Source organism: Carassius carassius, chromosome 21 (genome assembly GCF_963082965.1).
Source record: "Carassius carassius chromosome 21, fCarCar2.1, whole genome shotgun sequence".
Taxonomy (NCBI): domain Eukaryota; kingdom Metazoa; phylum Chordata; class Actinopteri; order Cypriniformes; family Cyprinidae; genus Carassius; species Carassius carassius.
The window spans coordinates 18,414,500-18,440,551 of record NC_081775.1 but is presented as its reverse complement, the minus strand read 5'-3'; the positions used below and the strand labels follow the sequence as shown (position 1 = coordinate 18,440,551).

Genomic DNA, 26,052 nt, shown 5'->3' with positions numbered 1-26,052 from the left:
ATGTTTTACTAAAAGAAACACAAGCTTTGTGTTTGTTTAGCTAATAAAATATCAAAACTTGATTCAAAATGGTGTTCAATTATTTAATTGTGTCATCCTGGTATTGCGGATTTGCTCTCTCATTTCATACAAATGCAGCTGGTGCCATTTTGCTACGATTGTTTTGTACGCTGTAATGGATTATAAGATAACTAACAAACTGGTAAGATTTTAAAACATTTTCATCTTAAATCTTTTAATGGCTTAATTATTTATGTGGTGAAATGTTGTGTACCATTTCCCTTAAATGTCCATCTAGTTTGTACTTGTCGAATGCTCGCAACTGCTGAGTTCATGGAAGCTTTCCGTTAAAATATTTCAACTCAAATCAATATTTTGTGTCTAATTATTTACTTATGTGGCATTACCCCTGTAATAAGCAGGATAATGTACATCCAGCTTGTTGTTATCACAGAATAACCCCCTTCAGGGTGATACAAGACCCCTCCGCGGGGGTTATTCTGCAATAACAACTGGCTGGATGTACATTATCCCTTACATATTACCTCAATATTAAATATCAATATATAATTTTTATTCAGTTCCATGCAACAGTATCAAATATAACTTTTTTAAACCAATTATCCAAATAATGTATAATTCTACAAAGCTATTATTATCTGTGAGCAGAGCAGAGCAGAGCATCACGAGAGAGGAGTCATTTTATCAGCATTGCCATGTTATAGAACAGTAGCGCTTTTGCAGACAGGAACAAAGAATTTTCCTGTCGGCGTGTTATTTAAGCGGACTTTGCTTTTCCGGTGAGTATGAACGACACACGAGCGGAAACGCACATTCATAGAGCGGAATATTGAGCAGAGCATCACAGCGCGCAGTGACGGGAACAGTGAAACCTGCACACTGAACACTGCTGGGCAGTGCGGCACGCCATATATATTATACGTACTTTTACAACTTCTTGTTTTTCACCAAAAAATAAATAAATAAATCTGTTAATGTAATGCCACAAAAAAAATGATGACTGGTTAATTTATCCTTGGCAGGTGTGGAAAAAGCTATTTTTAGATTTTGAGTAGGCTACATTGATGATTTATTATGTTTAAATAAAGCCACACACGTTCATGCAAAGTGACTCATACAGAGATCATACGAACTGTAATGCTCGAGTAAACAGCTTCAATCAAGGGCACTGGAGCAGCAGCAGGACGTGCAGCTGTCAGATGACCTGATCACCTTCAGAACAGTGATAGGCAAACATATCAACAACACAGCAGTAAAGATTTATGATTACAGCATTCATCAGTTCAGCATGCACGTGGGTACCAGTAGAAAGAAAAGGAAAGAAAATAAGGAAGGGAGAAAACAGAGGGATAAAGAGAGAAAGAAAAGGATGGAGGGAAAAAAATGAGGTAGTGGACCCGCATGTCTGAGATTCGTATTGCTCAATAGATGCCGACGGCAGAGAGCCCTGCAGAAAAAGAAAACATTTCTCAATTTGTGGTCTCATGACAGACTTTCACAAAACTGATCTTTAAAAACAACAGATTCTAAGTGTTCTATAATGCAGTTGTGGATACATTTAAAATCCTTCATATCAAACCAGCAACAAGCTTGTCTAGAGAGCAGAGTAGCTATTTACTGATAATAATAATAATGAAAATTATGATAACTGAAAATCATGATTGTGCATGATTCACAAGTTTCATTCACAAACATTTCTCATTGTTATCAATGTTGAGAAACACTTTTGTGGAAATACACACACACACACACACACACACACATTTCAGAATTCTTTGATAAATAGAAATTCCAAAAGAAGAGCAATAATTTAAAATAGAAATCTTTTGTGACATTATAAATGTCTTTACTGTCAATTTTGATCAATCATCTAAAAAAAGGCAAGATATAAGTTGATTCATGTCTAGCCAATTTTTCACTAATTATGACGTCACTAGCAATTCTGCCCTTTGAAATCATGAATCAGCCTGAAACATCACAAAGGTCTATGACTATCCAGTGCATCAAGACTGGCAAATCAGCAAAACAGCTAGCTATAGCAAAAAAGCAATACCAAACAACAGTATGGTCAATAATAGGAGGACAAGACCAATTTTTAGCTGACTATTTAATAATGCCTAAAAAAAACAAGTGAACCAGACTTTTCAAAGCAATGAAAGAGCGAGTCATATCGTAATAACTAAGCTTATTTATAATCAGACTGCGTGTTTTGTTGTTTTATGACATGAAAATAACCGAGTCATCAAAAATAAGTGAACATCAACTAGAAGAGTAAAGCACCATTATCGGTTTAAAAAAAGGGAATCTGCATTATTCAAGTGAATAAAGGATAAAGTCAGAATGAAATGAAATTTCACTCTTTCTATTTTCTAAATGTATGTATGATTTATTGTGATCAATTCATCTCTTCATACGTTTTATTTTTTTATTGACTCCAGGACTTTTCTAATCATTTAGAACACTTAAAACCCACCTCTGCAAGCTTGCGTTCATCTGCCTACAATTTTGAGCGTAATGCCCTCATCTCAAAACCCAAGCAGCAACCGATGCATAGAACCAGTCTTCATGCTACATCATTTCTTTTCCAAAAATCTGTTTACTTGGATTTACCTTATAAAATGAAGGAAAAGATTTGTTGACAGTTCCGTTTCATCTTCACTTTAAATTACCATCATTTCCAAGAAAAGAGCCGGAATCACAGGCAAGGTGAAACATCCGTCAGCACCATCAGGAATTTGAGCAGGATCAAATAAAGTGAGCGAATTAGGTATGGATTAGTCGAGAGCACATCCTACTCATGTGTCTAAAAATATTAGATTAAAACTGAGCCCGGAACTGTCTATAACTTGATGGTGGTGATTTAGACTGACCTTTAATGCTGTTTTAGTGCCATTTAAAGCTTTACATCTTAAATTATGATGATTCCTTTTGATCCGAGCGTGGAAATGGTCTTCATGAGTGAACTGAGCTCTTGACTGCTTCAATCCAGAGGCTTGATGTGGATATATGTCGAGATGTTTCATCTTTGCCTTGCATTTAAATTAGGCAGTTCACACGTCTGAGGGATCAGGATCAGGACTGCTTTCAGCCAGCTCCCATCACAGTGTGCTCACACATATACATAACACCTGTCTATTGCTGAAATACAAACAACTGGATTCTTTAGCATTTTATAACAATAGAAAAACTAGCAAATGGACAAACACCCTTATGAAAATATAATCACTTTTATACAACGCAACATAAGCGAAATTTGAAGAGCTAATGACCTGCTTATTAGCTCATTAATGTCAGTAGGATAAACTAAAAGCATTGATCAACTGGAGTGTGTCTGAGCGTATATGGAGAGAAAGGAGAAAAGCTTTTAGCTGCATTATCAGTCCTCCCCCTTTGTGATGTCATAATTAGAGAAGATTGCCTAGCAACCCACACTGCTGCCTAGAGACAGATAGATCGGGAATTTGAACTTGAACAGCCCCTATGACATAATCTAAGATGAACACAAGCTCACCTGTATGGAGCCAACCTTCTGTTGGCATTGTCTCTCAAGATTTACTAAGAAGCGCCATTACTTGGTTAGTGCTTTATCATAACTAATTAACTCATTCTCAAATGTATAAGCAAGTGTAATTCCCATAAACAGATAGATTTTTACGTGCGTGGCAGCTGACAGCTGTTACATCAAAACAATTACACAGCCAAGCAATTAAGGCAATTTAGAAACATCAATATCACATAAGTCAGATATATGGCCAAGTGCACTTAAACCCATTCTATTCTGGCTATAGTGTGGAAACGCTACATAAACATCATCTTTAAGCAAATAAAACCCCATAAAAACACATAGTTAATATAGATACAATGCCGTAATTGGGAAATTAACTACAAGCAGACAAGACTGTGTGAGCGCGCATGCTTTATTTGTATGCGTTTAGTGTCTCATTCATTAGCAGCAGGTCTTTGTAGGGCCATCTGCACAGCTACTCTCTCTTCCAAGAGATAAATAAGCACTGTTCTCATTTACACCGACAGGCTCATGTCTGGGTGCATGTGTCCGTGTGATTTTCCATCTTGATAAGTCATTATTTTGTCAATACACACATCCTGCATTCTGACATGTGGCAAAATGCAACAACAAAGTCCCTGCTTACATAAAAACAGCTTCGCCAGGCTGAAATACTGTAGCTTAACTGGTGCTAGCAATGTCAAGGTCATAGGTTTGGTTTCCTGGGAATAGGGATGGGATGGTATGAAAATTTAATATCACGATTATAGTGACTAAAATTATCACGATTATCAATATTATCACGGTTTTGTTGAAATGAGATGAAAGTGTTCAAAAATAGTTGATGCTCACACTGAAAACATTTCAGCAAGTTTTATATTTAATAATCAACAAACAACTAATAAAACAAGCAACTCTATGCACTTAATTTAAAGAAAGATTAAATTCTGTGGCATTTCCTTCCTTACAATAAAAAGTGTAACGCATAGAAAAGCATAGAAAAGCATAGAAAAGTCACTGACTTTCGCCATTCCTTCTCGAAAAAACAAAACAAAAAAACATTGTGCGCTGCGCTTGCGTCAGACTGTTGCTGGCTGGACATGATTTAATAGCGAGTTATTAAAACCGCGATAATCAAACACGGTTTTAATGATAATTCATTTTTAAACGATATTACTAACCTTCAGCACATTTTATCACGGTTATCGATAAAACCGGTTATCGTCCCATCCCTACCTGGGAATACATGTAATGATAAAAAATATAGCCTGAATTCTTTCTAAACGGCTTTGGATAAAAGTGGCTGCCAAATGCATAAATGAACACATAAATAAATTGCATCAAGTGACTTGGCAAGCCAAATTAAAACCGAAAAGTGCCTTTCCTGGACTGGATGTGGGACAAAGACACAAGATCGCAATCTGCTAAGTTCTCAATGAAGTGCTGAATGAAATCAGAAAGCTGCGGGCAAGAGCCTCGCAGAGGTCCTCTGAGTGTCAGGATTCATCTGCAGTTATGAGATGTATTTCTACTGAGAAATGATGAGGAATGGAAAGACTACTGTTCTTTTTACATGCTTTAATAAGTTATTATATAACAGCAATGTATGTAATGCATAATGTACAGTTAGCCGGCATCATCACAAATGAAATATACTGTAATATTTATTCTGAAGGTTTTTTTTTTGCAATAACTACTGGCTGACTTTGTATTATACCACTTGTTTAACGACCGCTTACCAAAAAAATTAATAAACAGATATAAAATAATTTCTTGGCATACACAAGGGTCAAATATACAGTTAAGAAATCAATATAAAAATCATAACACTACAAATGAACAATCAAGTAGCCCTAATAAGAGAACACTGTAAAAAAAATCCTGTTAAATTTAAACAAAAATACAGCAGCTGTGGTTGCCAGACATACAGTGTAAAAAGCAGAGTAAAAAATCTTTCTGGTATTACATTATGGCATATTGGTGCCTGTATATTTCACAACTTATAACTATTTTAATTACTCTTTAAATATAATATAAACATACATGATGTGTCATGCATGGACTACTGGGAATTAACATTTCCTTGTTTTGCATCATAATATAAACCGAAATATATACAGAACCCCCCCCCCCCCACACGCACACAAATTTGACACTATTTTACAGTAAAATTACATAAGTGATATCAAACCATTTACAGTTTTACAGCAACTTAGAGTTAATCAATTAACATGATTTTACTGCATTTTTTTTACAGTGCAAGTTGGATTTGTGCTAATCAAAAACACACACAGACTAACCTTGTGTGATTATCTAAGAATAGAAGTGTAAATTGATGGCAGCATGTTTCTAAGGTGAACCAAAGCTTCACTGTCACTGCAGGGCACATCTAGTTATTATGGATGTAATTATGGAAATCACAATCATGATTCATCATTGTGCCCTTAAGTAAGGCACACAACCCCAGGGTGGCTCTGGCATACAGTAAATTGCTTTGGATAAAAAGAATTTGTTAAATGTTATGACCCAAACCAGCCCAGGGTGTCTACTCCACCCAGTGAGCGCAGGTGGATCAGAAACAGAGACTCACTCTCATCACCCAAGAGACTCAAACAGAAGCCACCCCAAGCTACACCACGCAGCTTACAGACAATCACAAGACTGACCAATCAATCAATGGTGGCTACAACAGCACACAGAACAGCAGGAGAGCTTTTCTATAGTGTGGTACACTTAGTCTGACAGCATTAATGGAAAAAAAATGAAGGGCCATTTCCTGAAACACGAGCTGTGCTCGATTATATTACTTGGGTTGTCAGTAAAACAGTTTATCTTGTGGATATAGTCTTATTTAAGCAAGAGAAACATCTAAAAGTGAGAGAAAAATTAGAGATATTCACAACATGTGGCTAGATTTGCAATGAAGTGATTTTTTAGGTAGACTATTGGTTATGTAGCATTTCATAATATTACCTACACGTTTTTTTTTTTTTTTTTTTTTGGCACTGTACCACTCTAATTAACTGAATTAACTGTTGTTAGAAAAAAATGCCATCAAAAAGGTAAAATATTTCAGTGGGAGGAAATATATCTTACAATAACAAAAAGTTGATTTCTGATACTGATCTAAAGCATGCTGATGAATATAAACACGCTTTTTCTTAACACAATCATTCTGATAAGTTCACACAAAAACACTAAAAACAGTCCTGAAACACCAGCCGGGGAAACTGAAAAACAAAAAGTCACCTCACTCATCCACTAGAATTAATCGGAGGAAGAGTGAGAGTTTGAATCTATTCTACCATTCATTCACTCGAAGGTCACACAGGTAAGCGATATGAGCGGTCACACAGACGCACAGGTGCGGTTCTTACCGTGATGGTTCTGTTGTTGCTGCTGGTGCTCCTGCGGTTCGCCCGGTTCTTCCAGCTCGCCGAGTTCCGCCAGTCTGTGGCCGGTGGCTGTCAGCTCCGCGCGCAGGTTCGCGACCTCCTGCTTCGCGCTCTGGATCGCCCCATCGATCCGCTGGGCGAGCTGCTTGTTCTCGTCCATCATTCTCCGGATCTTCGCCTGAGGGGAGAATCCACGGAACTCACGTAGCGAGTCATATCGCCTGCTGAATCATAAACACACTAAAATCCCATTATGTCTATATCCTCTATTTTATAAGTGCAGAAAATCCCCCAAATTCCACAAGGCGAGAAAGGACATTTAGCGTCCCATAGTGTCTAATGTTCGGATGTGGTTGTCAGAAAGAAAGACAGACAGTGAGCGACAGAGTCTGTAAAGAGTATGAAGAATAAAACAGCGTGCTCACTAAACGATTCTTTCTGTCGCGCGCTCTCGTGGAGAGAGTTCAACGCACGAGAGACTCCGAGCGGCTCTTTATACGGACTGTACCATCTGAGAAAGAAAAGAGGAGGGCAACTATCGAAAGGAACGTGCCATTTGCATATTAAACGTATACATTTATTCTAAAGGGGATAAACGAATAAATATTTGTCATTATTTTAGTTTTTAATAACTTTTTTCCCATTAATTTGCTTTTCAATTATTTTTTTTTCACTTCACAAATAAGTAATTAGCTTTTTTCAAAATCTATTTGATTTATTATTTGAATTTAGCCTAATGTATTATGTCATATTTTAATATGTAGGCCTATTCGGCTGATTGAATACATACAGTATGCGCATATTTTTCTGTGTGTGCATGTACAGGTTTGTCTACACTTCTGAAGGCCACATTTTGAAAATGTCTTTATAAATATCTTAAAACATTTAGAAAACCTACTTGTGAGGAAGGTTCATAAATCTGCCGAATGAAACTCTGCTTTAAATCAAATAAGGTGAGCATAGGGTTAAATATATGGTAAATATCATTATCTCAATGTAAAAAATATTGTCTATGAGACACAGTCAAAACCGTAATTCTAAGGTTTTATATGTGACTTGTGTGACTCTCATCCTCACTCATTAACTTACTTCATATTTCTCCCACAATTATTTATTTATATTTATTATTATTAATGTCAAGCTAGGTATGAATTAATAGACTGTATCTATGAAGGAGAATAGATAATGTTGACACATTAAAAGTTTTGGTAAGACATATTAAGTTCCGTATCAGTTACAAAATATTACTAACTTTTAAGGCCCTTGATAGTTTAGCTCCTGCACCTAACTAGTCTTCTATCATTCTACAATCCATCGCAAAACTCTGGACTCTTGGTAGTACCTATAGCAAATTCCACTAAAGGAATTAGAGCTTTTTCTTATTTGGCTCATAACTCTGGAATAGCCTTTCTGATGACATTCAGGGGTTAAAACACGCTCTCTCTGTTTAAATCTAGATTAAAAATGCATCTAATTAGCCAAGCATTCACATAATGTATCTCATAACCTTGTACTCTGATCAAATGCACATTATCATGCTTTTGCTTTGGTTGAACAAATCATTTTTGCTTTAGTTTGAACATCAGCTATGATAATGTTATCTATATTTGCTCCTCTGTTTCTGCCACAGGACTAGCATCCCAAGGTAACTAGGAATTACACAAGCTTCACTCTGGATCCAATCCTTACAAAGATCTGAGATGACCAAACACATGAAAAGTGATGATGCCAACCCCTCAGGGGACCTCAGATGATGCCTACCCTCAAACAACATAGAAAACTACCACATTTTGCAAGTTTGATTGCAACATATGTTCACTGTCTGTTTGGTTACATATCATCAACTTACTGTACTGTACCCACTCAAATTCTTCACCTCAATCATCTCTGAGTTGGCAGAATAGTGTGGTTTTTGGAGAATGGTACAAGTACAAATGTGTGTGTGTGTTAGGACATTCAAAAGCTTTTATTTTGAACCAGGGCCAAGAAAATAAAAGACTCATTTCAAAAACATCCTTTACACTAATTTATGCTAAACTGAAAAGTCTTCTTCTTCATTCCTCTGTATAAACAAAATGATTCCACTTTCATGTGAGTTTCCTGACTGCGGTCAGTCCTGTCATATCTGGGTGGAATCACAATAGATCATCTGCTCATTCTCTCTTTTATATTATTAATGTATGTTGTAAAGCTTAACTCTGCCTAAAAGAGTATTAACCACACCCAAAGACAGAAACCATCTGACAAAGTCCTCTTAACATATATCACTCTGTGAAAGTTATTCCAGTGGGATGACTGTTCTATATTACCTGCTTTTAATGAAAGGCTGACTTTAAAACATAGCTGCCATTGAATTGGCTTTGTTCTTGTGACCTTGACTATGTTCAATATGGAATGTATGTATACTATTCTTACTATTTTACAACAACTTTGCTTTTAAAGTGACTTTGTGTGAGCTGTGCTTCATGCATCACTACTCTCTTGACAAAAAAATTACAGAAATTTCATTAATGTGACTGCATCTTCATGTGTTCCATTGAACAAAAAAATAGTAGCAAGTATACTGTGATATTCAGTATAAGCAATGAGACATTATTTCATTCTAAGTACATTTTTTTCTGGGTTAATTTAGTCCCACGTTCCTGGCCAATGACCTCAAAGACCACGCCCCTCCCAGGATGCATGATGCTGACCACCAAATGTATGTAACTGCTGGATGAATTCATAAATTAAGCAGAAAAACCCCAGCATTAAAGAGAAGGACAGTAACATGTAACTGCAGGTCAGGGCCGGCCCTGACCAATTTGCTGCCCTAGGCAAGATTTTACCTGGCGCCCCATGCATCACAACCCATTTCACCCTGTCATTGTGTTCATGATTTAGCATATATATATATATATATATATATATATATATATACGCACTCACACATTACAGCAGAACTGTTTCCAACACTCATAATAAATCATCATATTAGAATGATTTCTAAAGGATCATGTGATAGACCGGATGTCACATGTGACACTGAAGAATGGAGTAATGATGCTGAAAATTCAGCTTTGTATCACAGAAATAAATGATAATTTAAAGTATAATAAATTGAAAACAAATTATTTTAAATTGTAATAATATATCACAATATTACATTTTTTTCTGTATTTTGATCAAATAAATGCAGGCTTGATGAGCAGAAGAAACTTCTTTCAAAAACATTAAAAATAGTAAAGTTTCCAAACTTTTGGCTTGTACTGTATCCCCCCAAAACTGCACAACTGTAGAGTAAAACATTAATAAAAAAGTGATAATAAAAAATGCTCTTAAAACTGACATGATTGTACAAAATCACAGTCTGGGGACTCAGAACTCAGAAAAACTGCTAACATTAAGTTTAAGGTAAAAATAACTGCCATGAAATTATAGTATCTTACTCCTATGCAATAAATTGTTCTTTCACTACATCTCTTTACCTCTGTCTTTATCCTCTTCTCTTCTTTTTGGCACTGTATCTATCGCAGACTATGCTCATTTATAATGTGTCATGTAAATTCGGCCTTCCGTCACAATCAGGAAACTTTCACCGTGTCTAGAACTGGCGCGAGCTGCCAGGCCCGTTGAAAGCAGTGCTGTCTACATTGGATGCGGCGTCGGGCACGCTACACAACAAATTACCAACAACTGATCGTGCGCGCGCTCTGTTTCTGACGCACTTCAAGCACTCGATGGGCGGGGGAAGATTGAAGAGCCGGACTTTTTTTTCTTTTTTTTTTTTTGCTTTATTTGGTAGTCTTTCGAATTAATGGTTTTTAAATAGTAGCCTATTATTAAAAAAAAAAAAAAATTCACTCGTTCACTCATTCTGGCGCCCCTATGGATGAGTGGCGCCCTTAGCATTTGCCTATACCGCCTATGCCGCGGGCCGGCCCTGCTGCAGGTGAGCAACATACTGTGTGAAATATAGCACATGCATTCAAGCTTGTTTTTTTGAGCGGATGACAACACCTCCCTCGGTTTATGACATCACTTCCTCCAGGCTGCTGTCAGAGTGGTGTGCGAGGGTGACATTCAGCTGTCTCCCTCAATGTGTTTATTGTCAGTCACAAACAGGACCGAAAATCCCTTGTGGAGAGACTGTTTCCATTGACCTCTTCAGTGCTTGAACAACTGCAACACTTAAAGGAACAGTTCACCAAATAATGAACATTCTGTCATCATTGACTCACTTTCATGTCGTTCCAGACTTGTAAGACTTTCTTATTTCTGAGCAACACAAAACAAGATACAAAAGAAAACAAAACAAAAGAAAGATGCTTTTTAAATTTTCTAAATATCATTTGTGTTCCATAGAAAATCAGGTTTGGTACTACATGGGGGTGGGAAAATGATGAAAAAAAGTTATTTTTTTTTAGGAATATATCCCTTTAAATATTTTCAAACCCCAGAGACAGACCTTCAGGATCTCTTATCCAGCAGCTATTTTATAGATAAAGGATCCTCACTATTTGAGAAACTATTTTCATCATGCTAATTTTAATTACTACTTTCCGGCTTTACTGTAATGAGATTTAAGGGAAAGAATAAGATCCCATTTTTCTTATTTACACATTTTGTCTAATCTCCTCTGGTTTTCTTTGTCTTCTTCTCTTTATGCCCCTCTGAATCTTCCTCTCCCTTGTCCTTTGCCCTCTCCCTTTCTCTCCGTCTCTCTCTCTCTGCTCTGCTGAGCAGGAAAATGAGGAGAGGAGAGACAATTAATGTAGCTCTTGCACAACCAGACACAATAGCCCAGCCAGACCCTCATGCACATACCTATCGAGACACTTACTAAGCATCTTGTCCGATCCCAAACTGACTCTTAAACACACACCTCACACATATGCATGAAACCACTAAAACAATTTGTTGTGGAGTTTAAAGTATTCATCAGATCTGGGCTCATCACCATGGTAACAGCCAGCCCTTTAATGTCAGTCAGGTGTTTCTTTGGTGACCATGGGTTTCTGATTGGTTGGAGGCCTTCTGGGATATCGGAAGCAGATGGCATTATGGGATACGTTAGTCATTTGTGACACATACCCTCTGAGAACCAGCTGGGCCTGAGCAAACTGACCAGAGTGTGTGTGTGTGTGTGTGTGTGTGTGTATGTGTGTGCTGATAGGCTTGATGAGGAATAGCAAATTGACTCTTGCAGACCTTCTCAGTCCCCCAGGGACTCACTGGCGAGATTAGTCTGGACCCTGCTAGGTCCCGTCTAGCCTTGATTCGTACTGAGGGTCATTAATGTGTAGTGCGAGGCTTGAATCAACAAGGCTTTTAATCATCTAGTTATGATAAACCTTGTTACCCTATTAAAAGCTCACTCTAAATAAATGTGTTTATGTGCGAGGGAATGGCATGAGATGTGAGCGTGTGCTTCGGGTTATTACAAATTGCAGGAGGAAGACAGGAAGATGGCAGCAACATTATCATTTCTAGCCCCCCCTAGGGCTTGAGTGGCAGGTTGGCTGATGGATCTCTGGTCTGGGAAAGGGGGGAGGTTTCGGCTCATCAGGGTTTGATTCGGCCAGGAGGAGCAGATGGGATAGGGAAATTGTCTGCCCAACCACACACATACTCACACCTACTGGAACACATCCGAACTGACCAAAACAACATTCTCCTGTGCATTTTTTCAGAATATTAGGTGTATATATATATACATATATATATATATATATAGATACATTTGACATTGCAATTTTATTTAAAATATTAACCTTTTGTAATATTTGTAACTGATTAATTTCTGCTGTCACATTTGATTGCTTCTGATTAAAAAACAGCAGTGTGTATATAGTAATATTGTATGAAACTGACATAAAGGAACATGATTAGCTGTACCTGTGCACTGAGCTGCAGGTGTGTCATGAGTGTCATGGCTCTCTGAAGTGCTTCTCTTCTGATAAGCAGTGATGAAGCCTGCTCTTCATCTTCCAGATTCTTTCTCCACTCATACAAACGAAGCTGACCCTCTGCAGGGACACAAGCATATATGTGCATTCATAGACAGTTATAGAATACTGTATCTGATAAAGAGAGACCACAATATAATAAATGGCAGTATTAACACTGACAGTCCCTGAGTGATCACTGTTTTCCATTTAGACTGAGTTGAAGTTAATTAGGATTTAATTTCTGTTTAATTTAATGAGTTTTAAATTAAGTTATGCTTTAATGAGCAATGCATCTAGTAGCAGAATCTCCTTGTCACAAGGAGATTGCGAATTCTTAAAGGGACAGTTCTTCCCAAAAATACAATTCAGTCATTATTTACTGACCCTCATTTTTTAAAATTATACTTCTAATTTATTTTCAATTCATAATATGTAAATAATTACAAATTATTCAGTTCAGTCAGATGACAATATTTCTGAAATACTAAAACACTAAAATCTTTCATAAACAGTAAAGACAGACTTTGCACGAGAGCTTGTGTGTGAAGGCATTATTAAATTAGTCAAAATATTTTATGTACCTGCTCATATAACTGAATGCAAGAACAAATTCACACACGACAGGCAGTAATATTTCCCAGCATATAAGCTGAAAGACTGAAAATCTAAATCTTAATTGTACAACTGTAGAAGCAGCCCACAGGTCAGGATTTATCACACCCTAAAACATCTTATGAATCACTCAGAGATTTATTTAGTTCATAAATATACAGACGGACATTATTGCCTTTTGGAGTCATCTTTTTCTACCACAACCCTTCACTGTCATCCTTTCACTGTGTTTTTTATAGTCTCAAAGTGGATATGAACGAACCTGAACAAATCCGAACACACACATAAAGACAAACAGGGAGAAAATCTTTCTCTTTCAAGACCAATTTAAAAGATAATTTTTAAAGCAGTATCTAAATTTGTCTCTCGTGTCTGTATGAGGGTTACACATTACTACAGCTCAAAGCATTTCATTAGCTGATGGCAGATACTTGAGTGAAATTATACCACTTATCTTTTAGAGAGCTTTAATAGATACATGTTAATTAATCTAAACAACACTGAAAGGGAGGAGGATGACATAAATGTCACTGAATGCTCTGTCAAAGAGACTATAAACAAGAAGATTGGTTCAGAGCAAAGGTTTCTTAATATTTCTAACATCAGATGTGTGACTCTGCTGAAAGAGGCATATTTAAGAGCCAAGACTGACTTCTGCTGTCAGTCCTAATCTTGAAGCACATCGCTCATTTTCAGCTGCAACAACATGAATGTGTGCGTACTTCACCATCACTGAAACAGATCAAATGCTGCTAGTGAGTCATGATGCACTCTTTGTGTATAAAAAATAAATTAGGGTTGGGGATGTAGATCTTGGGTTAGTGCAGAAATGCTTTACATTAAATAACTACTCTAATACTGTTTATGAGTGTGATTTTAGGCTTTATGAGTATTGTGAAACGAAATGATTTATGTAATTTCACAGGGAAATGTGTTTGCAATGTTCTTCAGTGGTAAATGATTGGCGTCTCGTGTGCCTGTATAGGTTACACTGAGGATCTATGTCTCCCTCTAATGGCCATGTAACTAAACAAGCGCAAAATGAGCAAAGAGCAAAAAGCTGATGATACAGTTATATTAGTACAATATATTGTCTATTACAATTAACCATCTATAATTTATGTTAATCATGAGGCAGGCAGGAAACGTGAAACAAGGCAGCAATACACAACCATACAGATAAGATACTCTACATCAACACACAGTTTATTCCATCTATTTATATTGTTATCTTGAAACCTGAATTTAGAATATGATGTTGCGAAGCTAAAACAAACACACACAAAATACAATGTTCTCTCACATTTAATTCCTGCAGACACATCTTCATTTAACACTCACCGCAAGATTCAAGAAAGATTTTTATACTGTGGGATTCCAAACAGCAGTGAAGACATGCTGAACAATTAAAGAGTGAGAAAGTGATAGACATTTCACACAACACACAACAATATTATTAGATGCTATAGTCTAATAATATTTCCCTGGAAAAACCATAGACTGTATAAAAACAGGGAAAAACATCTTTGTCAGGTTTCTTAAACTTACTGGTTTGCTAGTTGTAGCTGGTTTAAAGTTTGAGGAGGCTTAAAAGAATAGTTTAAAAAATTAGCTGAAAACGTTTGAATTTTTATTCTGACAGCGCTCATTCACTGCAGACAGAGGATATTCAACGACGAGCAAGTGATGTAATGCTTAATTTCTCTAAATTCGTTCTGATGAAGAAACAGACTCATCTACACCTTGGGTGGTCTGAGTAAATATTCAGCAAATGAATATTGCTGTAAATATTAAACCATATACACGAGATGTCACCAGCAGAAATCATATTATTACAGAGATTAAGTAACAATGATGTTTTGCAGCATTTGATACCGTCCTTTTCTTGGTAAAATTACAATAAATCTTTCTGTGATTAAGTGTGTGCAAGAGAGTAACACAAAGGTGTCAGGCAGACTAAATAAAGCTTTTGATATAATGAGAGCTGACAGCAAAGGTCAGAGAACTGAAGCATCTCTCTCCCTATTTCTCTGTTCTTTGGAGATTCACAAATAATCCTCTGCAGTGATGTCAAAATGTCCTGCTGTGTTGCATTTAAATGGCCTTTGGTCACTGCGCTGCTGGGTGCTCGAGTACATCTGGACAGAAGGCCCTGTCATTGCAGCAAAAAATGTATCCAAGAGGCTTCTGCTGAAGTGGTCCTACAGCACTCAGGGTAAAAGACTGCAGGGTAAATGAGAGGAGTGAATGCAGCCAGGCGAATGAGTTTGCTGACATCTAACATCTACAGAAACCGCAGCCTCGGAAAGACAAAGTGTGTGTGTGTGTGTGTGTGTGTGTGTGTGTGTGTGTGTGTGTTTGTGTGTGTGTGTGTGTGTGTGTGTGTGTGTGTGTGTGTGTGTGTGTGTGTGTGTGGAATAATCTGCCTCATCATTTGTAATCACAAAAGTGGTAGAAGTCCATAGAAAAGCTGAGAAAGGTGAAAAATTAACATTCTGCAGTTTTTCTTTTGCCTCACTCATACCCCCACAAAAGCAATCAAATAAAACAGCCTCTCTCTCTCTCTTTCTTTCTTTCTTTCTTTCTCTCTCTCTCTCTCTCTCTCTCTCTCTCACTCTGTTTCTACTTCTTTCTTTTTCTCAGGCTAATCTGACAGTATCCTTGAAGGCTTAAGGTTGTGCTCTAAAGTAAAAAGCACCATATCCATACAGGATCTCAATCAGAGAATAAATCCAATAACTTGACCATTGTGAATTTAAATATGAAAACAATAGTATTTAAAATTGTGATAATAAACATGACTAATAAGCCATTTATTATATGTTTATGTTCTCTAATTTTAATGTAAAAAAAAATAGTATAAAAAGTAAAATAAAGATTCAGTATAATGCCTGGTATAAACTTTCATTGCTATTTATCAGCTAACAATAAATAAACAATATGAAAATGGAATTTATAGAATTACAGTACCATCAAATTAAATATATGAAAAAAACTCAAAACTACAGTAAACAACCGAACAGACCGTTTTTTAACATCACTACAAATAGTACTTGAATGAAAATAATATAGATACCATAGAATAAGATTTACTTATTACTGATTTATTTTATAAACTTCGTAAGTAAGAAGTTCAATTTGAGTTTGCAGAGGCAGAAAAAAACAGATACTCACTGTCTTCTGTCCGCTGTATTTGAGTTCCCTTCACCTGACGGAGACTTGGAGGAAGATCTGTCATCCTGTGTGTGTGTGTGTGTGTGTGTGTGTGTGTGTGTGTGTTTGTTTGTTTGTTATTGGTAAATATTGTTATATACTCTTGATAGAATTGGTTTCTGTTCTGCTCTTATTCATACCTCCTCCATCCTTATCACTCCTTCTTTCTTGCATCCTCTCTCTCTTTCACTGTATGAAAAAGGGGAGCAGGTAATTCTGCAAGCATCTAAGATCAATACTCCTGGGAATTTGTGTGTGAACATATTTTGAATGTTTATGTGAGTAAGAGTATTTGCTTTAAGTATCCCTTCTGCTTCTAATTCTAAGCTAAACTGATTTAACTCTCCTCCTCTCTCTACTTTAGAGACCTGGGGTCTTTTGTGTGATGTGTGTAGCCTATGGTCTCTCTTTCCTTGGTCTTTTAAATTTTGATGAGGTGAAGCTATTTGAATGAGTTAAAAGAATGTCTTTAAACAATGTCTTTCAAATACACAGGGGTCATTCCTCTTATGCAGTACCTTTTGAGCTTTCTAAGAGAGATTAATGCTGAGTTTGGAACTGCATACTAAGAGTTTAGCATAAGAGTTATTTGCAAAATGTTGATATTACCATACCAGTTTCTGTTTGATGTAAAATGATGGAATGCTTCACAGTGACACACCAGTTAATACCACAAGCATCAAAGAATACGACAAATCCATTGCTAATGCTGTTTGCCCAGTCCTCATTCTGAATCAAATCAACTGAGGACACAGGAAACCTGATTAAATTAGATTACTCAATTAAAACAATGTTCCCAAGAAAACGTTTTGTTTGACACATTTTCACTAGAAAAAGGGAAAAGGAAGAAAGAAAATGTTTACCTAATTGTGATACTGTAAAGACTTTATATCCAATGTTTTAAATCACACAGCCTATATAGACATGAAAATGTAATAAATAACAGGAATGAAGCTAAAAATGTTTTTAATTAATTTTTTTTAAATGTGCTGCTATTAAAATTCATAACTACCCTCAGTCTTCAAGAAATGTAGCCTACATTTTCTGTGTGGTCTTGTTGATATGTGAGAGTGGATTGCTGTCAGACAGTAGGAACATTGTGCTCCTGTAATTACACAAAGTAGCCACTAGATGGAAGCATTAAATGGCGGCATTCACACCCAACAAATGCCTCACATTCACAGGCCATTTTCACACTTTTTTAACGGTTGAAAATAATTCGGCGTCAAGCAGGCTATTTTTCTTGCTCCAGTTCTTCAAAATCATAAACTGATGTGCTGGAGGGTTTTGCATAGTCCTCGTGGCAGTAGACAACTCTCATTTTCAAGCGCAATCTGTCCATAATTACATCCTAAATTCACAAATTCCCATAATCTAATATACCTTAGTCAGGGTGTGCGCCATATTTAATTTCACACAATTACTACACAACGTGGCTATAAAGGACATCCATAACTGTTACAGTCTGTACAACAGTCTGTACTGTCTTAAATCACATTTAATTTCCGTTGTTTTTTTTTTTGTGGAAAGCAATATTTTCAGAAGTAAACCATTAATCAGACTGACTAGCAATCACAACCGTTTATATTCAAATAAGAATAAATACAGCATATCTAACGTGTTCCATAAGATTGATTGAATCTTATTGATTGAAGCTGTTTTCAGGTTTATATAGTCGAAGAGAGAGAGAGAGAGAAGATAGACAGAGATTTACTTTAAGGCATAAGGGGCAGGACCACCTATACCAATGCCCAGCCCCCTCACCCTCACCCTCTGAAGAAACACTAAAGCACATTTACCCACTCTCACTCTGGCTCTCAGTGTCTATGTCCAGACTGCTGCTTCAGACCTCACCACCCCTTTCAATTCAAACCAACTTTAAGCCACACTTCTGAGCGTGTGAGCCAGCATTTCATCCACAGTCTGCTGTGCACTTTCAGGAGCCTCTTCATTTGTGAAGGTTTCAGCTGGAGAACAGTCACCAAAAGTGACCATGGTGAGGATCATACTACTGCTACTGGTCACCCTGACGGGGCCTTTCTGTACCTTTACCCAAGCAAGTAAGTAAATACACATACAGGGAGCTCTGCTTTCTTTCAAACACTCTGGCCATTCTGTCCATCTGTTTCTAGCCATATCCTTTATTCATGATTACACTAAATTATGTCTCTCTCTCTCTTTCTCTCTCATCTGACTTGTGTTTTGGCTTTAAATGTGAGTATATAAAGGAAAAAGTCATGTTATAAGGTTATAATGTTTCATTTTTTACATGATATTTTTTTTTTAATTTATTTAGTTAGATCATTAATTCATTGTAGTATTTTAGTGATCAGCTACAATATATATACAGTGTTTTCAGTGCAAGTAAATGAACATAAAAAAATCATCTTTATATTACATGCATCTATAGATGTTTCATTGCCTTCTGTTCATGATGAACATATCCATACATCTAGGCCTGTGCTGATACACTGTTTCTCTCATGTGGACCTAGTCCTGGGAAAATGATGTAATGGTGCAATGATTGTAATACCCGTTTTGAGTTAGTCAGCACTGATCTATTTCTCTGTTTCTTTCACTCTGGGCAGGGTTATACGTGTATTAATACTAGAGCCAACTCTATATTTAAGGGATGAAATTGAACAGTTAGTACACACAGGCTGGTTACATCCGAGGGCAGAGCAGGCCTGAGAGAGAGAAAAAGAGCTCTTTCTCTCCCTCTCCTCACCCCCCGTCGCTTATAACCATCTTTGGCAGATTTCACCCCTCTCAGTTTGAGGGGCATGTGAGTTATTTTTAAACTGCAGTGCCTTTGACTCACTGCTCATGGTTGGTTACAGCCCTCTAAACATCCCATTAAAATGCTCAGCAAGTTTCAAACTTTGGAAAACTTCACTCCCTGCAATCAGAGGAGAGCATCAACGCACACTCTTCCTCTCCAGACTTCCTTCTGTCTCTCTCATTCTTTCTTCCTCTGCCCTTTGTCTCTCTTTCTTCCTGTTCTCCCAGTCTGTTGGTGCCACTCCCTGTTCTAAAAGCGGGCTTCATCAGACAGTTAAACATTTCTACTCAGTACTCCTTTTTTAGTATCCAGCATTGTTTATACAATTATTTATGAGACATAGATTAATGTTTTTTTGTGAACTTGTTACCTTTTCAGATCTCTAAGTCAGCCTGGTATGTGTTGTGTGTGTTATGAATAGAGTAATGGTAAACTGGCACGTGAGAGCACATCGAGGTATAGGGTGTACTGACCGTTAATTTAGCTGAACCCTGAAACTCTCTCAGGGTCTCTGACTGCTACCACAGACTTACCCCAACTTATTTACTGTGCTCCTCAAACAACTTCAAATTCAACTTAAGAGTGCAAACAGATTTTTGATAAATCTGAATTAATTTGTTCTGCTTAATCTTTAGCTCAAAAAGAAATAAAATCCAGTCCTCATTCTGAATCAAATCAACTCCTTAAAGTGCTGTCTGATAGAGATTACCCTAGAATGACTTTATTGTTATGTATTTGAATTAATTCCATACAACACGATGCGAATTATCTTCATAATCTAAATTCACTCTTTAACAATGCTGCTATTGATAACTTAAAATCATCCTTGGATGATTAGTATGCGTGTTAGCATTGAGATATTTGTTCCCTGGAGATTGTGAGTGTGAGAGACTACGGATGTGTGCTGTTGATAAGAGTGATTTTTCACTTGCTATGTCCTCTACTGCCCACTCATAACATGCCATGTGATGTGTGTGTATGTGTGTGTATGGGTGAAGGAGGGAATTTGTGTTTGAGATTTTCTTCACTTGTTCTTCCTGAACTAAAACATTCCAGCAGCATACTACCTCACAAATTGCACACACCACATACACACACACACACACACACACACACACACACCCACACACACACACACACACACACACACACACACACACACACACACACACACACACACACACACACACACACACACACACACACACACATGCTGAAGCAATATATTGAGATTAATCTGTCTCTAGTTTGGGTAAAGGAAGATCTATCTTTCCTGTCTGTATTCCGGCAAAACAATTCTGCCTCCCTGTTTAACAGACACCCTACACTAGCCTCTTGTGCTCTATTTCCCTTGTTCTCTGCTCTTTTCCTCTATATTTGCCTGTCTTTGCCTTTTATGGTTTCAGTTTTGCCCTTATACAGTCTATGGTTTTGTCAGGAAACTGTTTCAGGCTTGGTCATAGATTTGAATTTGATCATCTAATGGGTGGATTTTCACTGACACACACATACCTGCTCTAAATTTGTGGGTTTTGACTCATTGCAGTCTGTTCAATGGTTTCTCATTATATTATTTATCACTGCCAATCCACCCTACACAGGACAAGTGGTTTGGAGATTGAATGGATGGACTGTTGCCAAAGTCCATTTTGTATCCACCTTATTTTTCAATCAAGTAGTAAGGTATTTCCTGTGAATGTGCGAGACTTACGATTAATTGGCCACAATAGGTAAATAAGTACACTTGTATCCTCCTTATTGTCCAATGCAAAAGTGCATAACAAAGTGCAATAAACAGTAAAACCATTTGCACTAGTGTGTTTATGATTCAGTAGTACATTTAAATAATATGACAACAAATTCCAGTTTGGCAATAAATTATGGTAAAATCCTTAATGTAAAAATGGATGTGCTTTCTCTTTTTGCGATAATAATAATGTGGATATCAGTCCGTTTGTCCAGGTAAATGAACTGGTCACTACTGACACGTCTCTCAGACTTGCTTTCACATTCATACTAACACAATTGGTGCCATCTTACTTATCAGTTGTCAAATGTCATGAAAATGAAATGATCTCTACTGTATTTCTATTACTGTAAAATTGATGTAGTGTTTGTCAGTTAACATAATGAGTGGCCACCACAAGCCACTGTTCCCCAATAATGAGGGACTGACTGTACATTATGCTTTACATAACTTACAGTTACAATCGCTGGCCATGCAGCCATAACAGCTTGCTCTTTCTCCCTGCTCTGCTCCTCCCATCACATCATGTGTATTTATGTGAGTGTGTGGTAGTGGTTGGAGGGAAAGAGAGCCATACTTAGAACTAATTGTTGGGGTCTCTAACATAATGAGCTGATTGTTAGCAGCAGTCAACAAGAACATTAATATAAACACACAAACTGACACTTACACACATACACACAGGACAATGTGATCTCTGACCACACCCCACACTTAAATATGTTTCTTAACTGGACTGTTTTGTTTGATTGTGGCACTATGGAAAGTTACAGTGACAGATTTTTCTGTCCGTTTTTCTTTTGCTTTTTGACACCCACTTATAATTAAATAATTTTCTCCTCTCACGTAAAAGTTCTTAACTTATTTGAATCTTTTATTTTAGGAGTCCAGTTAATTAGGTTATATAAATATGGATTTAAAATAACAAACTGTGTGGAAACCTATTATTAAAGGGATAGTTCTTCCAAAAATGAACGTTCTGTCATTTACTCTCCTCGTGTCATTTCAAACTCTCTGTTCTGTGGATTACATAATGACAAATTTAGCTGGTTGTTCTTTCGATGCAGATACAATGAAGGAGAAACTTCAAAAAGAATTCAAAAGTACCATAAACATATCATAAATGTACAAAAAAAAAGTGCTGTAATTTTTTAGAAACAATTAGAAAGAAACAGCAAGTAAGGCTGTTTGTGTGATATTGCTAACATATATTAAATATATTAAAATGTGTCATATTTTTTCATTTAAAAAAATGGCAGCATATTCTTCAGAAATTTCCTTTTAGGGTTCTACAGAAGAGAGACAGTCATATGGGAAACTGCTCACCCTCATGAGTACATAATGACACATTTTCATTTGGATGAAGAACTCCTTTAATTCCAAACTGCTGAGAGTGTCTGGGTCACATAAAACTATTACTAAAGAAGCGAAACAGTAATTTGCTATTCACCCAGAGCTGAAGTGCAATGCATGCTGAGTTTTTGATATTTTAAAGTGTGTAGCTCAGCAGTTGAGGTGGTGTTATTGTAAAAGGAGTTTCCCCTCGGATGGCCAAGAGAAAGTCTCTAATGTGAAGTCCATCTGGATTAGACACAAGCACAGATCTGAGATCAGTTTTTGCTGCATCTCTAATGGTGGCTGAGGTCATTGTGAGTGATGCAGAAATATCTAAGATCAGTCCTGAGGAAACACGCCATTTTTGCCATGTTTTTCTTTTTTCTCTCTCCACTGCTTCATTTCCTTCTGTGCAGTTATTGCCGGCTCCACCCAGGAAGTGAGACAATTAGTCTGGCATTCTGGCTGAAGGTATGATGTAGAAAGGAAGTGATCTCATTAGTGTGGAGCTATTGGGGGAGTGGCAGACTGTCTTTGTACGTAAATGTCTAAGTGTGTGTGTTTACTGGGCTGATGGAGAAGGCCGGAATGTTCTTGCTATTAACGCCAGGCCATGAGAAAATTCTGGCTTATCCCATCCAATACAACCACTGGAGAACCAAAACACACAGCAAACAGCATCAGTGGAATTTCTCCATTTATATCGGACTCTCTCCTCTTACGTTGAAATGAACATCTAAGGGTTTCTGATTTTTATGAACCTTTTTGTTGTTTTTGTGCCAGGTACTCTGGTGGTGCCAACAACTTCAGAACCAAATCTTGCATCAGAGCCGCCTGTTTTCACAATCAAAACAGAGGAACCAGCTCCTCGAGATGCTGTTTCAACGCCTTCTCCTGAGACTACAGAAGCAGCTGCCTTAACAGATGCGCCAGCGGTTTCCACAGCAGCACCAATGATACATTCAGATGCCCCATTAGAAACAACAGCTCCAACAGATACAGCACAATCAACAGAAGCTGGACCTAAAGAGACAGCCGGCCCTGAAGCCACTACTGTCATTGCGAGAACAGAAGAAGCTAAGAAAACTGAAGAAACTAAATCAAAGACTGCAGATAAAGAGGAGGATGAAGGTTAGATATACAGTATACTCACAAACATACAATGTAAATATTGTTAGAGTAAAGGCCTGTTCACTCCAAGAACGTTACATGTTGTAATCATTCATCATTCATCAAGAAAATTGTACAAGTTGAGGTGTGGACTCTGCTATTATTTTACATTTAAAACAACCTTTAATGGTGTGAACGTGAATTCAGAATGTGTGTGAGTGAGGATGAGCAGCCATTATCGTGATACCTGGTGATTTTCCTCATTCCAGGTATGGGCACAGGACAGTTGGTGGGGATCGTAATCGGTGCATTGATCATAGGGATTATTGTCATTGCTGTGATCATCTTGGTGGTCAGAAGAATGGGCCAATACTCGTAAGTACAAGAAAATAAATAACATTTTAAGGTAAAAGTACATTTTAACAATTATTAATTTAAAAATATCATTAAGAGTTAGTTCACCCAAAAATAAAAGAAAAATGACATTATTTGTCTCACCCTCATTCAATTCCAAATCTATATGATTTTCTTTGCATTTTCATGTGTTTTCTTTGCCCATAGAATTAAAAGTCAATGGAGTCCAATGTTGTGTTAACAATAATGTTTAACAGATATAGCTGGCTGCTTTAGGAACGTGTTCTCTATACATGGCTGAGGTGAAATTTTGCATGCTAACGGTAAATGCTTTCTATGTTGTAGGACTGCAAAGAAACGAAAGCCTCAAAAACAAGAGAGCATCTTGATCTCTGTAACTGTCTTACTGTTTCATTGATAACCCATATTAATTAGTGTAACCCAGTTGCTCCTAAAATGTTAAACATGTTAGAGCTTGACAAAACTATGTTGCTACTCCAAGCAGTCCTCTAACAGTGTCCAACCAAATGGCAAATATTGGAGAAAAACACCACTGAATCATTCAAGGATCAGAATGTTGAACAGGGAAGTGACGTTGTAATGGGCATGTTTGTACATTGTACAAATGTACTGTTTAAAAAGGTGTAGCAACACAGTGGTGCTCATGCTATATTATTTGTGGTATTACTGTAACATGGTGTGACCCCCCCCCCCCCCCCCCCCCCCGAACAAAATAATAATAATAATTTGGCAAAATAATAATAATAAAATAAAATAACCAATTGAATTCATATGATCTAAAAAAACTTTCTAGATTTTCTATGTTTGGATCATCGCTGAGTCAAACTTATGAATAAAACTTATAAATGCAGCTGAAATATCCTATTAATATACATTGTCATGTAATTTTTGTCTATGTTACATGGACAAAACTCTTTTGTGTCTGATTGTGGTGTATTTGTGCTAAATTGCTTTTCCTCTTTCTTTCTTTCCCAGCCCCTGAAAAGAAAGGCACGACAGGAAGAGAAGAAGAAGAAGAAGAAATCCGGGAAGTTCTGAACTATTGTTCTGATGTCAAAATCAATGCAAGCAGCACTCTCACCATCCATCCAGGACTTTACGGGGAGCAGGAGAGTGTCCCATCCCCTATCCCATTAAAAAAGATGCCCTCCCACAAAAACACCTTCCCAGTGCCCACAAGTCCCTTTATTTAGCATGAAAAGCCCCATTTATCCCAACACTGGGAGGCCACAGGAAGTTACAGTATCTTTTTTTAATGCATATTAGTGTAACAGGAGATTAAATGAATGTTGAATTTGTGAAGGGTCTACTAAACAAAAACAAACAAACAGCTGCCCATGCAAGCAAAAGCTTGTATGTTTTTATTCCACTGAGTGTAAAAATCATACAGAAAAAAAACCTTATCCAAAATCATTATTCTTTTCCCCATTCTACAGATGTGTCCAATAGGACTATGACGCATTATGAACAGTCTATGAACTGTCATAAGCAGATGCTGAGGACACATTCTGTTCTCAAGATGTGTAAGCGGCATTAACTAAGAAATATTCTTTTTAATTATGAGTTAAGGGGAGCAGCACACAATAAGTGCTTGAGATTTACTTGTTTGAAGTGCATTATAGTTTTTTTCGATTGCTAAACGACAGTGGGCACAACTGGAGTCACATGTGCAAAACTCTAACTACAGTCTGCACAGCAGCAGTTCATGTGGACCAAACTCTAGTTTGTTTTTCATTGCTTGAACACAGTTTTCAAAACTCTACACACTTATCCCATGACTTTAACCACAACCTGCACAACAGTGTGGATTTACAGCACTTTGTTCAAATGCTAACACACTGCTGTCAAAACTGTGAACCCCACATTCAAAACAGAATAGATTTCAGCCTTGTTCCTTTCAAACACTGCTGACTGCAATTTCAGGATTAGCCCTGAAAATTATTTGTTCGAATTACAGAATGTACTTTTAGTTTCTAACTTTTTTTCTCATTACTGTAATTCTGTAAATTACTGCAGACTATTGAAGC

At 37.1% G+C, this 26,052-nt stretch overlaps 2 protein-coding genes across 4 annotated transcripts in view; one reads left to right on the top strand and one right to left on the bottom strand.

Moving 5' to 3' along the window:
* LOC132097693 (kazrin-A) overlaps positions 1–7,410 on the bottom strand; it is a 35,536-nt gene extending 28,126 nt beyond the window's left edge. The window contains exon 1 of one of the 2 annotated variants that reach the window (XM_059503568.1): positions 6,904–7,410. In XM_059503568.1, the coding sequence (XP_059359551.1) occupies positions 6,904–7,084 (181 nt within the window). In that variant the 5' untranslated portion in view covers positions 7,085–7,410. The remainder of the gene's footprint in view (positions 1–6,903) is intronic. The other variant, XM_059503567.1, reaches the window with a different exon arrangement.
* An 11,060-nt stretch (positions 7,411–18,470) lies between these two features.
* LOC132097165 (uncharacterized) lies at positions 18,471–25,638 on the top strand. 2 transcript variants are annotated; one of them, XM_059502788.1, is made up of 5 exons: positions 18,471–18,736; positions 23,324–23,671; positions 23,920–24,025; positions 24,350–24,398; positions 25,001–25,638. In XM_059502788.1, the coding sequence occupies exons 1-5, from the start codon at positions 18,670–18,672 to the stop codon at positions 25,061–25,063; spliced, it is 633 nt and encodes a 210-aa protein (XP_059358771.1). In that variant the 5' UTR covers positions 18,471–18,669; the 3' UTR covers positions 25,064–25,638. The 2 variants fall into 2 exon arrangements, with proteins under 2 accessions (XP_059358771.1, XP_059358772.1); XM_059502789.1 differs by lacking the exon at positions 24,350–24,398.
* Positions 25,639–26,052: the final 414 nt, after the last annotated feature.

Coding starts and splice junctions, on each gene's coding strand:
- LOC132097165 (XM_059502788.1), top strand. CDS start 18,670: ATGGTGAGGATCATACTACTGCTACTGGTCACCCTGACGGGGCCTTTC. Junction 23,672..23,919: donor AGATAAAGAGGAGGATGAAG/GTTAGATATACA, acceptor TCCTCATTCCAG/GTATGGGCACAGGACAGTTG. Junction 24,026..24,349: donor AGAAGAATGGGCCAATACTC/GTAAGTACAAGA, acceptor TCTATGTTGTAG/GACTGCAAAGAAACGAAAGC.